Source organism: Papio anubis, chromosome 3 (genome assembly GCF_008728515.1).
Source record: "Papio anubis isolate 15944 chromosome 3, Panubis1.0, whole genome shotgun sequence".
Lineage (NCBI taxonomy): Eukaryota > Metazoa > Chordata > Mammalia > Primates > Cercopithecidae > Papio > Papio anubis.
This window is the reverse complement of record NC_044978.1, coordinates 42,376,819-42,392,191: the sequence shown is the minus strand read 5'-3', so window position 1 is coordinate 42,392,191 and position 15,373 is coordinate 42,376,819. Positions and strand designations below refer to the sequence as shown.

At 38.0% G+C, this 15,373-nt stretch overlaps 1 protein-coding gene across 2 annotated transcripts in view; it reads right to left on the bottom strand.

The window, feature by feature from the left end:
* Positions 1-12,855, bottom strand: part of TTC29 (tetratricopeptide repeat domain 29) — a 256,428-nt gene extending 243,573 nt beyond the window's left edge. The window contains exons 1-5 of one of the 2 annotated variants that reach the window (XM_003899247.5): positions 12,682-12,839; positions 12,000-12,046; positions 9,603-9,702; positions 6,892-6,989; positions 4,692-4,775 (exon numbers count right to left, since the gene is read on the bottom strand). In XM_003899247.5, coding sequence (XP_003899296.3) covers positions 4,692-4,775; positions 6,892-6,983 — 176 coding nt within the window. In that variant the 5' untranslated portion in view covers positions 6,984-6,989; positions 9,603-9,702; positions 12,000-12,046; positions 12,682-12,839. Of the gene's footprint in view, positions 1-4,691; positions 4,776-6,891; positions 6,990-9,602; positions 9,703-11,999; positions 12,047-12,681 lie in introns of both variants that reach the window. The other variant, XM_009207668.3, reaches the window with a different exon arrangement.
* Between the last annotated feature and the right edge of the window lie 2,518 nt (positions 12,856-15,373).

Here is a 15,373-nt window from a genome sequence, read left to right as displayed (position 1 = left end):
AAGCTAGATTTGCATATAAAAAGTATATTTGTAGTTCATAAAAGTACCTTTGGATGAAAATTTTGAAATTCAAGATAAAAACCTAGTCTGCAAAAAAAAAACGTAGACTGGCAAAACACTAATTTACTTTGAGTAAGTATAATACAATTCAAAATGAGGCAGGAGAAAAAGGCTTTAAAAGATATGAAAGTAAATTGTTCTTTGTTTCTTTACAGCCGAAACTCACTGAATATAGTAACAAACAGTCCTAACTGCCACTGAGCTTGCTGACAAAGTGATGTTCAATAAACACCCACTGATGATACTAAAAATAAGATATTTGGAAAGAAAGTAATATCTTAGAGATGCACACAATTTTGAACCAAATATATTCTTCCATATAATAGAACTTGATATCTGAAGCAGAAAATAATATTGAGCAGATTAACATACTCTGTCCCCAGATGATTTTGTTTCCTCATATACATAGCTAAATCTGTAAAGTGCCCTCTAGAAATGTTTATTTGAATCTATAAATGACTCTTTTATTACTTAGCTACTCAAAGTAATTATGATATGATAATAGGTGATATTTTAAGTTCTTTTTGAAAACAATAATGCATTCTGATAATATTACACAGAATTAAAAACCCGACGCACAGAAACTCTTCTGGCATGACTGTCTGTACTTGCTAAAGATCAGTTAGATAGTAGTAGTGAACCATTTGAAGTTCACTGCTAAGTCAAATTTGACTTTGTAGTTTAAAGTCAAATCATCATTATCAAATATGGAATGTGAATACAATGGATTTGATTGTTTTAAATGAACCTATAAGGCACAACAATAATCTAGTCACTTAGAAAGTAATGAAGCATACTGAAATTTATTCTGTGAAGGTAGATGATACAAAACCCAGAAGCCCTTTGCCTTTGAACAATTCTATCCATTCCAAAGTAAAATACACCCCCATCACTTGGGTTTGGCCATTCCAGTGACAACTATATGTTAGCTTACCCTGCTTCCTTAATCATTTACATTTTATTAGGAGGTCAAGGAACGGCTCACTGTGGAGGTCACATTCAAGTTGACACCTGCATAAGAAGTGTCAGCAATAAGGCCACTTCGGGAGTAGAGACTGGTGGGGAGAAAGAGAGAGAAGGTCAGAGAGCTCAGTAAAGTCCAGACCATGCACAGCTTCAGGCCAGGTGAAGAATGGGAAGCTATTGGCAGATTTTAAGCAGGGGAATGTCATGATCTAATGTTTTCAAGAGACCACTCTAGCAGGAGGAGTGTGGTGGAGTGAGAGTGGGTGTGGGTAGAGCAGTTATATGACCATTTAAGTGATCTTAGCAGACATGATGGCAGCTCTGCAGTGAAGACCAGGAGATGAACATGGGATATATTTTGGAGTTGTATCTGATTGGGCATACTGATGGATTAGAGGGGAGTAGCAGTAAGCAAGGTAAAACTCAAGGCTGCCTTGATGATATTTGCTGAATTGAGGAAAGGCTGTGGGAAGAATATTGCGGATAGGAGAGGAGTAGGGGTGAAGCAAGAGTCCAGTTTTGGGTTATATTAACCTTGGAATGTCTGTGATATATCCAAGTAGACACATCAAGGAGGCAATTAGATCTAAAAACTTTCAGCTTGGTAGAGAGGTCAGTGCTGGATTTATAAATTAAGTAGCCATTGGGTTATTGCTAATGTTTAAAGCTGTAAGACTGGGTCCAGGTTGACAGTATGACTGAAGTGCACCTAGGACCCAGCCTTTGGACACCTCACCACTGAGAGTTTGGAAAGAGAAAACCAGCCTGCAAAGAAGACTGAAGTGTTCCAGTATGGAGGAAAACCATAGAAAATGGCATCCCGAAAGTCACAAGCACACAATGTTCAAGAAGATGAGAGCGTTCAACTCGGTCAAATGCTGTGAAGACATCAACAAAGCTGGGAACAGAAACATAACTATTAGATGTGATAAAACTAGAGGTCATGGGTGACCTTAAAGAGGCATTTCAGTAAGTATGGGGGCTGGAAACCTATTTAGAGTCAACTGAGGCAAAAATGAAACGTGAAAATATTAAGACAGCACTTTTGTTTGCTGTCTTGGGTAGAGAAAAATGGGGTAGAACCTGGAAGGGGATAATGTCAAGAAAAATGTTTGAGTAGAAATGAATACCAGTGAGACTGATCCAATGAAAATGGAGAAATTGATGGTGTAGGAGAAAAACTAATTTAACTGCAGGAGGAAGTCTTGGGAGCAGGTAAGAGGGGATAAGAGGAAGCACAGCAGAGGGACCATACTTAGATGACAGTAGGAACTCTCCACCCATCGCATTGGGAAGAAAGTCAGAGCGTGTGAGTTTATACATAAGTAGGTTGGTATATTTTGAGGTACATGATGAGGGGTTATTTTGAAACTAGACACAGAGCATATGTGTACTATGGGTATCAAAGCCAGTGTACATCATTTGTATTAATGAGTATACACAAATATATTGATCACCATCTTAAAGACATGAATAAGGCAGTAGAGAGAGGGATTTGAGGATATATCTTAGACATTGTTTTTGCCTGATTTGATTCTTCCATTTCTACCCATTACATTTTCATATACTGAAGATCTATGACTTTCTAGTTAGATAATTTTATAATGCTACCAGACAGGGAGCCAAACTCAAAATCTATCTTCCTTGAGAAGTTCTATCCTATTGTCTTAGTCTTCTCTGATTGTTTCTTGACCTCTAGGCTGCACCTCACAGTGCAGTTGGCACTTAATCATTTCATATTTGTCTCCTGCTCATAGGTCTTATTGTCTCAAGTAGATGTTAAGGTTCCAGGATGCGGCCAAGTATTTTACAATAAAATATCATTGTCTCTCCCACTGCGAAAAACCTAGTATTAGATATAAAGTGAGTACTTAATAAATGTTTGTTGATCAAGTTATCTTTTAAGGGTTGAATGGCTATAAAGAGTTTTATGCAGTAATTCCTTGGCTAACAGACTACACGTAATTCTTCACGGCACCTGCTGGGCATTGCTGGGAGATGCTGAAATCATTCATCAATTTTCTCCTTTTTATGCTATTCAATTAGTCTGTCTAGGGCAAGGTCTGGAATGTATATCAATCAAAAGCACAATAATGACCTGTGTACAAGCTATCTCCATACTAATGATTTGCATCCACTATCTTACAGAAAGATCTTTGGTCTAAGAAAGCACTGAAGTGAAGGAAACTTTAAGGAGAATACTGTAGTAAGAACTGAGAATTATCCAGTGTTACTGTTGCAAATGATGAGTTTGAAATCAATTTGGCAGTACCTTTAGTGGAAAAATAATATTAAGAGAATACTCATCACTATAGCCTATTTTGCATTGTCTTAGATAAAATTTTTCTTCAGCCTGCACTGAAAGCTTAAATGTCAGTAGACTTTTAGTATATGGACTTCTAGTTTGTTGAAATTACGTGTAGCATGTTTAGCTTTTAATTTAAATCCAATTCTTAAGGCAATTAAAACTATTTGGATATAATATTTAAATCAGAATCCAAATATGGCATACATATATTTTTCTTTTAAGAAGTAGTTGTACTGTCATACAATATTGACCTTTTATGTAACAGGTTATCACGGAAAGTTAAAGAATCATCAGAATAGCATTTAACCAAAAATCCCACATACCATATACATGGTAGTCTATAGAGCTCTGCAGAAGTGAGTGATTACAACTACTGTAAAATTTTGTCATTCTATAAAGTAGTCATTGACAGAATAAATGACTTTTTTCCATGTTATATGCAAATTGACAAAGATAATATCTGATAAAATGGAAAACACCAAGAGACGTAGAACTTCAGAATATATGAAACCCACACCAAAATATCATTAGCAACACTCTTTCAGTAGAATCCCATAGCATGAGACAATATTAATAGAGAGAATCTTTTAAGAACATTTGTTGCATAAAATATTTTAATTGAAACAATTAATGAATTCCATAAGATAAGTGTAGATTTATAAGATTTCCATTTTTCAATACTTACATGAAAAGATCTGATAACAGAGCCACTAAGTATAGGTAAGAAATATTAAACCTGTTTAGCTATTATTCTAGGTTTCTATTCATTTCTCACTAACTTACATTGATTTTTGTACTGCTTTTATTCATCCTATAAATTAGACTCCAACTGGTGATAAAATGTCAAAGTTTGCATTGTTCATCTAAAAAAAATAAATCTAGACAATTTAGAATTATTTAAAAATTAACCAATAAACTATGATCCATTTGCTCTCTTTGTGAGCACTTGGGTGGAAAAGGAGACATATTAGTACATTAGTAAGGTGTTTCTTTTTCTTTAATCACCAGGAGAAAAGATATATAAATCTTTTTCTTAAAGCTTTTTTCTTTCCCACGGAGACAACACATCTTAAAACGAAGGTTAACAAGCAATTAATAGCACAGACTTAACTAAATATTGCAAATGTGATAGTATAATATCTTGGTAAATATGGGAATTTTGAGAGCCATAAAATTAAAGACTTTGATATGTGTGAGATCAATAGACATGACTTATCACTATTTAATATGAGCTTTAATTTTTAAATGCCATGTTCCAATGAAAAAGTATATTACACAGGAAAATTGAAATTTCAATAAAGAATCAAGACAAAAGAAACAAACTTTATATTAAAGTACCTCTAAAGGTTGTACTTACGCAGCAACCTCCTCTTTTGACAATCCTTTGAAATTCACCTCTAGATAATGATCTATGTCATCTTTTTCTTTGATCAATTGAGACCTAAATGAAACAGAAAGAAATAATAAAGCACCACCTTATCAAGTTGAAAAGCTACCAAACATGTAAAATGCCACTAGGAGAATAGAAATGTTCAGGGTATAATACCATATATATAAATGCAATAGCTATAGAGTTAGGTCATTGGCTGATCATTTCAAAATTTTATCTTTCCTGAATGGAAAATGATAAGGAAGAATATTAAACCCAGTATGTAAACAAATAAAACACCAACACCTTGAAATAATTCACTTTCTACTTAAGAGTCTTCTCCTCAAAGCTTATAAGATCTTCTATTTTGCTCACATTTTTTCGTGGTGTAACTTTCCAACTGCTGAAGTTATATACTGTTTGGCACAGAATCCAGAGCCCAGAACACCTGTTTGATTCAAATATATAACATGAATTTGTTCCAAACATTACTCAATTTTGTCCTGAAATGCTCTTTGAATAGTTTTTTAAATCACACATAAAACTCAAATTACTAAAGGTTCAAGGTGTGATATGATTTTAAGAAGCCCTTATTGAAAATATATTATACTTGTAGTGCATTCATTCTTCACACCCATTTGCACCTTTAAAAATCAGCATGCTATCAACTTCTCATAACTATGATGATATGGAACTAAACCAATATCAGTGTTTTATTCAGAAGCTATTAAAGAATGTTGATACAAACTTTGCCTTTAGGGGGTATGATAAAAATCTTTTTCTTCAATGAAATGAATACAAGAAAAAGTTTTCTTTAAAACTCATCCTATCCTACGGATATGAGATTTGGCTATGCTTTTGCTCACCTTGAAAACAAAAGATAAATTAAATCCTTTAAAAAGACAGAAAGAATAAGCTTTTTCAGACTTCATAAATATTTTACATTATTCAAAAGTAAAACAAAAAATATGTATATATATTATAGTATACACACATGAATTATACATTCATTGAAAGATTTATCTGCTATAGGAAAAGAAAATTTTGATTTGCTATTTTAAAAGAATTTTTATGTTAGTTTAGCTGAATGTATTTATTTTGGTCTGGGGGCTTTGGTTTTTCCTAGAAGAAATACTAAAAATGAGGCATGAGAACAAAGAAGACTCCTAATACTTTGATCATTATACCTTGCAGGAATGGAAAAGTAGGCATATAAAGAAAATAAACCTATGTATGCAAACTATTTATATTGGTAAATAATATGTGTATTACAAAAAGTCAATAGAATTATAAATGGCAATTTCAAAATAGCACAATCAGTTAATATTCATAATTATGACAAAATGTATCAGTTTCTCTGTCCTGCATTTCCTCAGTGACACTTTGAGTAGCTCAGCAGTCACTCTTGGGCAGCAGCAGTTTGATGATGCATTTTCAGGTCCCAGCATCATTTCAGGAGCTGATTCATGCCCTCCAATCTACCCTACAAGTAAGGCTCTACCCTCCTTCTTCCTAAACATAAGTCAGCCCTTGGGACCTTATAGATTAAAAGCATTACACCTTTCAGTCCGGGCATGGTGGCTCATCCCTACAATCCCAGCATTTTGGGAGGCCAAGGTGGGTGAATCATTTGAGGCCAGGAGTTCCAGACCAGCCTGGCCAACATGGCAAAACCTGTCTCTACTAAAAATACAAAAAATTAGCTGGGCATAGTGATGCATGCCTGTGGTCCCAGCTACTCAGGAGGTTGAGGTACGATAATCGCTTGAACCCAGGAGGCAGAGGTTGCAGTGAGCTGAGATCACACCACTGCACTCCAGCCTAGGTGACAGAGTAAGACTCTGCCTTAAAAAGAAAAAAGTTTTACACCTTTCATTCCCAAAGCTTCTGCTTTCTGTTCTCCACACACATTTAAAACAGGAAACTTATCTCCAAAACTCTATGGGAACCATGATATAATTGCAATAGGAAATAAAATGATGAAATAACAACTAGATTAATAAATAATTTGCAGTATTTGAATGTGGTTCATAAATCCTTTTGAAACAACAGATTTCAATATTCTCAATATAACAAGGTATGTTTCTCTTCTCTTGAAATGATTTTATTTTCTGAGATACATTATTGACATTTCTTACTACAGAAAATTCATTCTGTAGGAAAATAAGTAAAAACCAGGGGCATGTACCTTGGAATTTTTCTGGAGGAGCAAGGCAGCTTCTGTCTGGCTAAGGCTGTAAGCTTCGGGCGTGTCATGGGCAGTGGGGGCAGGGTGGTCATTTCGGACTACAAAAAGAAATAAGTAGAAATTGTATTTTAAAGAATAAATCTTTCGAAGGATCCTTTAAGACATTATTAGAGATTCACAGTCTGTCATCTTAGTTGAGAATGTCTACATGTAGTGCTATAGCTGTGTTATTCAGGAATGATGCTCAGTGAGTGGATTCTGTAGGTTGCTTCTCTCATTATTTTCCTCCATTGTCTGCTTTTTGGCCAATTTATTATTTGTCTGTATCTTCACCACAAAGTAGATAAGAAGAAAATATGATAAAAGCATTGATGGTTCAGTTGGCATATTTGGTAAGAGTTTTGTAAGGGACATGATTGCAATTAAAGAATAAAGATTTTTAGGCTAGCTACGGATTTCCAATGTTTATGTGTTGCTTTCCTGTTATTATCAATAATTGAAAATTGCTCATACTTGCTGTTTTCTAAAAGCCTTATCGCTTGCAAATAAAGGCTTTCCCTTAGATGTGATAGATGATAAGAACAATTCTCAACAAGGAGACAGCTGCCCTGAGAAAGCACACAGCCATAACAATATAATGAATCACTTCAAAATGTACTGTTTTTAAAAAGTTGTTTAAAACAACTTTATCTCACACTTTACATGGGTCAGGAATAAGGACAGGGTATGATAGGCATGGATTTTTTCTCCTCCATGATGACAGGCGCCTCTGCAGAGAAAACTCAGAAGCTGTAGTAACCCAATGATAGGGGACAGGAATCACCTTGAAGTGTCTTCACTCACTTTTCTAGTGGTTGATGCTAACTCTTAGCTGGGACTCAACTGGGGCTATCTGCTAGAACTCATACATGTGGTCTCCTCATGTGGCATAGGCTTCTTCACATCATGGCAACCTAAGACTTCTTATGTAGCAGCTCCAGGCTCCAAAGGCAAGTATTTTAGAGAATAGCCAGGCAGAAGCTTTATCCCCTTTTAGGGTCTACCCTTGGAAGTCACATAGCATCCACTTCTGCTATAACAACAAGTTCACCCAGATTCAAGGCAAATGAACACAGAACCACCTATTGATAGGGGAGTGTCAAAGTTTCATTGTAAGAAAAGAATATGGCATGGGAGATACTGTTGCAGCCCTTTTTGGAAAATGCACTGTGCCACAGTGGTGAGCAATTAGCAAGGCAAGTCTATAAAATCAAGTTATCTAAATCTTACTCCAAAGGGACATGTGGACATGATGTCTGTGAACTTAGAATAGAAAAACTGTTACATGGTGCAAGGGCTCTCAGATGCAAAAGAACCCATGCTTCTGTTAAATAGAGAGGCATCCAAAAGGCCAGGGGCTCCTGATCCCACCCCCTCTATGTCTACCAGGTTTGACCTGTACTCTTAGCTTCACCAAGCAACTGAAAGACTTGTTTTAGGTTTTAAACAGCTTATCTTCAGCATTACTACTTGTGTGACCCAGGGAAAATCACAATAAAATCTGGGCCTTGAATATATTCAGCAGATATTTAGTGAGCTCCTTTTTGGTGCCAGACACTGTTTCAGGTGCCAAAGATACAGCAGTGAAGAAAAAGACAAAAGTCTCTGATCTCGCAGACTTTGCAGTATGGGGGTAAATATGGAGAAAGACAATACACAAATAAGCAAAATACATAGAACCTCAGATGTTGATAAGATTCTCTACTGGAAAACAAAGCAGGGAACTAGAAACTACCCAAATGCTCACCAATGGCAAAGGGATGAATAAAAACAGGAGACAAGCTCAAAGACATTACAGAGAATTTTGTTGGGTGTCCTAACAGTGCAATGTCTTGAGGGTTACTGTAAAAACTGGCTTTTATTCTCATTGAGGTAAGAATCCACTGGAGGATACAGGGCATAGAATTGACACGATCTGACTTTCATCCTGAAAGGATCACTCTGACTTTTTCTTTCAGGTTAGACTGTAGTAGGGGAAAGGGTAGACAGCAGAGAGGCCAGCTCAAAATCTCCTGTGAAATACAGGGGAGAGAGGGTGGTGTCTTAGGTAGGAGTAGAGAAGGAGAGATGTAGTCAAACCTGAAATAGAACCACCTGTTGATGGCTGAGACCCAATATTCCTCTAGTGCTACAAAGCCATGGTGGAGGTGGGGGTGGAGAAGCACTAAGACGAGAGAAAATCTTCTGAAATTCAGTGTAAACAGACAGCTTCGTGTTACTGAAAAAGATTATTACCCTGGCCTAAAAATCATTTTTTACGTAATTAAAGAGAATTCTAATGGAGATCAGTGGTTTATTTTAAATATAATAGAATCCCAGTACTACCAGCTTATCAAGGTGTGATACGATCTATGAAACAAAATGCCCACTTATTTTTATGCAGTTGTAGATTTAAAGTGTATAATCTAAATAGCAAATGTTAGTCCTCTCCTACAGACTAAACATTAGAAACGTACTATATTACCCTTCATAACTTCATAACATAATGACAATTTTTTTTAATTTTAAAAATCTATTTTTCTGATTAGATGTTACATTAAATAGTTGAGTTACTGGAATAACAAGAACTTACTAAATGGCGACATCATACAGAGCATATGGTAAGAAGTTATGACTCATGTGAGGTTTGAAGGGACACCAAAGCTCCCCAAACGGGCCTCCCAAGAGCTTACTTCAGAGGAGCTATGAAGACTGTTCCACAGAGTTCAGAGTCTTCCAATGTTACAGTGAACATCTGAATGATCTAAGTTCTTAACCCAGACCAGTGTAGCCCTAGTAAATTTCAAAAGGGAGAGAGGAAAACAACTAAGTTTGCCTTATTTGGGGGCATTCCATCATCTATAAATTTTAGACTCTTTTCTAAAAGCCCCACTTGACTTGCCAAAGCATTATGCAGTGGGCACTGGGGCCAGGGCAATCTCTTCATAATTGCAGGCATCTTTGAAGAGTTCGCTAAGGAGGTTCAAAATGAGGAACAGTGCTTGCAATTTCCTTGAATACTAAGAATATCCAGCTATTTGTAGACAGATAAAAGAGAGCAGCCCCCAGAGGTGCTGATCCAGTCAACATAGCTCATCCAGGTGAGTATAACTCCTCACCAAAGTTGGCATACCAGCATGTTATATAAAATTTATCCTTTTTGATGTTTACTTGAGATCGAATAGAAACCAAATGCAAATGACATACATGGAGAGGGGTATGTCTTCTTTGTCATACAGATCAACTGCGCTTTTTTTTTTTTTTCCCAAACTCTGAGTCAACGTTTCCTACCATTAAAGTTTCAGCTGCCAGTTCCTTCATTTTGCTCTCCTCTGATCTGAGAACATTAGCAGCAGGAGCACCTTTACTCTTAAATTTAGTTTAATGTAAGTACTGCAAGCCCTGCTGGCAAGCCTCAAGGCACAAACTCTGAATGGGGGGTGGTCAGAGCTGAATGATAAAGTGGAAAAAAGTTATCAGAGCTGAATGATAAAGTGGAAAAAAAAAAGCATGTTGGAAAAAATATCGCTCAATCAAACTATGTTGGAAAGTTTAAGCTTAGAGTGAGGGTGGAAGTTGAACAGGCTTTCTCCTTGTTTCTGAACCCCACATCCTGCCTTGCCAATGCCTATCGGGAAAGGGAATTTTGTTTCTCAGAATCAATACATGGCCACATAAGGTATTTTGTTTTACAAAACAGATAATGTGTGATCTGAATTTTATGACACAGTTAATATTTTGAATGCACCAAATATTTAAAGGGGTCCTGTAACAAATTACTTTCTTATCTAAGTAATTGCCATCTTTTATGCCTTATAAGTTCAAGCAGGGTTTGCGGTACTTACATTAAATTAAATACCTGTAAAGAAAGCCTTTTGGTCTTTGTTAATATGAGTTGCATCATTTTCCTGGTGTTGGTCAGACAGCATTCTCAGTTTCCATGTGAGCTCCAGCCTAGACTCAATAATGAAGAATGGGACTAGTGCTATGAGGTGACTGACCCAGGCCTGTAGCATAAATGGAGCACATCGCCATCAGTTATGGCACCTCCTTAGGGTTCTCCTAGATCAACATCTCAGGGGAAAACACACAAGATAGGTGTGACTGCAGGAAAGGAAATTGCTCAGGTTCAGGTGAGTAAGAAAGAAGAAGAATGAAAGATACCTCTTTGGCTGGCACCAGAATGAGCTTAGCCCCAGGAGCTCAGGCTCAATCAGCTTCTTAGGAGGACCCAGAGGCACCTCCCCAGTGCCAGCAAGTGGGCAGTGCTGCAGTGTGGCACCATCGGGTGCTGAGACAAAGATCAAAAGGCCGCCTGAAGCCATTCCACTGTTGGTATTCAGAAGAGATTTGGTGCACCCTTTGATCTACTGGTTGGCTCTTGTATCACAGTTACAATCTCTAAGTTTGGCCCCCACATGCAAAGACAAATGAGAATGGAGAAATACAGGATGAAAGGTTTGAGAGTGCTAGGTCAGGCTGAATGTGTCCCATGGTGTGAGTTTAAATTTTTGGCCCCCAAGTAAAATTCTTCAAAGAGTAACCCTCCTTCCCTCTATCCCCAGAGATGCCTTTATCAGGAAACACAAAGGAGGGAGGCCTACTACTGTGTACACAGAGGCTACTTGGAGAATGACTATGTCTGAGGCTGACCAGTGTCTCCAGGGTTCAGTCACTTTGGAGTAAAAACTGAGATGAGAGAAATAAAGCCAGTAAAGCACAGTAAGCGAGTTTATTGTACATCATCACAAGTTCAAAACAAATATGATTTTACTAAAAATCATTCATAAGAATTAAAACTTTTCCTATTATCACAAGCTCTTTTACTACGAAAGTTTAACAAAAACTACAGAAGAAACATCACTATGCTCCCTAAGTAAAAAATAAATAAATTTATGAAGAGTCACTAATAATGTTTATTCCTGGTATCATAATTTTTTGATACTTCTGGCACTCTCTCATGAGTAATTAGATAGGTTGTTATGTAAAATAAATAGAAAACACATTTCCTACCAACTGACATTGATGGCTAAATCACAAAATCAAGCAGGAAAAGAGTCTGAAGGCAATCCATATTTCACTTGACTTACATTTGCAGATTACTGCTGATGGTCTCTCCAGGCTTATAGACTTCAGCCTGAAAATCAGGAAGCAAAGAATAATAGCAAAGAAGAAAAGAAGTTTAAAATCAGTCAGTAATGTAACTCCTCTCCCCGCCCCAAGTCATGGAATAAGATTCACTCTTATAACAAATACTAAGTTCCTACCATCTAAGTTTAGATGAACTTTTAAAGAAAACCCCCAAGTATAGATCCTATAGGAGAAACTAATCACTAAATCAGTGAAATGCCAAAACATCTGAAATATGTATATGTATTGATGTATTTCAATACAAATGTGACATTAGGGATTACCATTTGCTCTCTCAAATTTACAAGATAGAGTTATCTTTGCCAAAAACCGAGAGCATCTCAGTTCCCTTTCTGTTCCCACCTAGTTCTCAACAGGACTAAAGGACTTATCCTATGCATAGTTGTTCACTTCCCTCAGAGGGTCAGGTGAACTGGGGAACAAGAGGAACTGGCGCCTTTCCCTACTTCTCTTTCAATTAGTTTCTTGAGGTATGTGGCGAGGGCCTGGACTCAGGAAGCTTGAGAAAGACTGATGGAGGAAGGGCTGTAGGGGGTCAGGGAAGGGGCTGCCTGAAGAACAGGCCGCCTCTCCAAGGAACTGAGGAGGTCCTGTCCCAGCTTCGCCCCTGCCGTCACGAACCTCGGTGCACTCGCCCAGGGAAACAACTCCAGTTTTCCCTTCCACTGAAGTGAGTCCCCCACCGGCGGCAGGTGCTGGGCGTCGGCGCCGCCCCCTCCTCTGTAAGTGATTCTGAGGCCTGGCTGCGCCGGCGCGGAGAGAGGGGACGCCGAAAGCATCTCCAGGGAAACAAGAGAGGCAAGGCGGGACGACCGGGGGTGGGGTTAGGCTAAACCGGGCCTTGGGATTGGGGCAGCTCCCAGACTCTTCGGGCTTGGGGGCGGAGTCTGGCGAGAGGCGGAGCTTACTGATGGCCGGGCGGGGCCCCCAGACAGCGGAGGCTTTTCAAGCAGGGTTGCTTTCAGAAGTTAGCTCGCTTTTAGGCATTTTCACATAACCCAAGGGGCTCGAATTTGCCACTTTCATTTCTTTCGTGGCCTTGCATTCTCAATGTTTTTCTTCATTGCCCTTTTGTCCACAGGATTGATAGGAAAACGCTGAGCCAGGCATCCATGACCCCGTGACCTGAAGCCAATTTATCCATCTAGCTAAGTCATTCATTCTCCTCTTCCTCAGCCTCTCTTGCAGTCAGAACCCACCACAAATGCCTCCTGTCCTGGCCCCACAGACAATTCAATTTTGAATTGTGGTTCGCTAAATACTCAAGGTCTCTTTAAAAGAATCTCCCTGCATCTGTCCTTATTCGTTTTGCATTTTTACCTGAAACTCAGGGTTTTGTATTTACACTAAATAAATATCATCCTGTTAATCTTGGCCCATCATGCCATCTCTCCTCTCAGAATGAGTGCAAGGAAGTGAGCCTTCTTGCTCATTCCCTCATATATATGGGGCAAGAAAGTGAGGCTTGCCACTTGTTACTTCTAAAATACAGAAGTGCTGGAAAGTTAGGCTTTTGTTCCTTGTCTCCTGTCACGGATTGTAGGAGAATGAGTCAGCAATATTGCTCACACGAATCATTCTACTAACCATAAATCGATTCTATCTGGAGTACAAGCATATCTACCATAACCACACTTTCATTCTAACATCTGATTTGCTGTCACAAGTTACTAAATTATTTCCAAGTAAGTTTACATTATACATTCAATGATGACTGTGACAATCTGTAACTGGGCTCCACCCATCCCCCACACCAGTAAGACTCTCATTCTATTCTCATGAGTTTATTTTCCAATTTCAGCATCACCTTAACACACTCCACTGTGACCTGTGTGAATTCTTTTCCAGTCCTTGCTGCTTTTTCTGACTTAGAGGTTTGTGAATTCCATTCACCTTCCTTTCTCACAGGAGGCTGTCTTAGTTGGCTTTCTAGGTAGTTCCTTCCTGCTTCTTTGGACTTATTTCTCCTACTTGCTGTTTTTTCACTATAAGTTCTTTGACTAATTCTCTTTCTCCTTCTGTTTAGCATAGAATTCCTTCAGTTAGAGAACTTTGTTCGCAAGTGACAGGAAACTCAAATGGGCTTAAGCATAAAAGGAAACTGATGGCAAACAAAGGATGCCAGATTCAGGTGCAACTTTATCTAGAGACTCAGGCCTTTCTGAAAGCTTTGAGGATTCCAGAATACCCCTACCTTTCACAGAATTAATTTCTCCTCCTCTCGCCTCCTTTCTCTTAGACCTACCTTTATTTTATCAGTATAACTTTGCATGGTGTTTGGCTTATGGGAACCAAACTTGCCTGAAAGATTTTGAGTACCTTGAAAGCACAGACTTTGTCTTATTGTTTTCTGAATTCCCTGGAATAGTACAAGGATTAGTATACAGTATGTGCTCAAAACTATTTTTTGAATTAACTGAATGAATGACAGAATAGAGTGGTTTTTCAAACAGATTCTTCCTTATGTAATTCTTCTCATTGCTTCCTCAATCTTCCCCACCTAGAATTCTAGGGAGAAGGTCAGGTGATGCAATTGATAATTTGAATGTTATTACTGACATAACAACCTCTAAAGTTTCCTCTTCCAATCTTTCTCTGGAGAAATGATTTTAGATTAGGTCAGCTCCCTAAAGAAGCAAGTGCAAGCCAAACCATCTTAACTACTCCCCATAATTGTTCTCAAAGTGGTTTTGATATCTCGATCATCAATTTCTACAGTAAAATTATTCTGAATTCTTCTTGTTTTACTAAACACATCCCCAAGTAACATCTTAGGAAAGAACATATGAGATAAAATTTTGAAGTTCTTTCATGTCTGACAATATCCTTATTTTGCCTACGATCTTTTGGTAGGGTTGCACATTCTAAATTAACAATCATTTCCCTCTGAATTTAGAAGGTATTATTTCACCGTTTTCTAGTATCCAGTGTTCGAGATGAGAAGTCTAGGGGCAATTTTATTTTCCTTCCTTTGTATGTGATGTAATAGTAAGATCCATATGCGGTGACAACCACAAATCTGTGTGGCCTAAAACAACAACGTTTATTTATTGATTACGGTATGTCACCATCACAAGTCAGCCTTGGGCTCTGCTCCATGCTATGTCACAGGAGAATCAATATGAGAGAACCTTTGCCAGCCTGGAGGATGGCTGGTCTGTAGCAGAGAGATCATGAGAGTAGACTGCACGTTAGCTTTAAAGGCTTCCTCCAAAAGGATACCCATCAGTTTCGCATTTCATTGGCCACAACTGTAAGAAAGCAGGTATCTGTGATTTCACCTGTGTCTGAAAGACTAGATACCAATTAATGG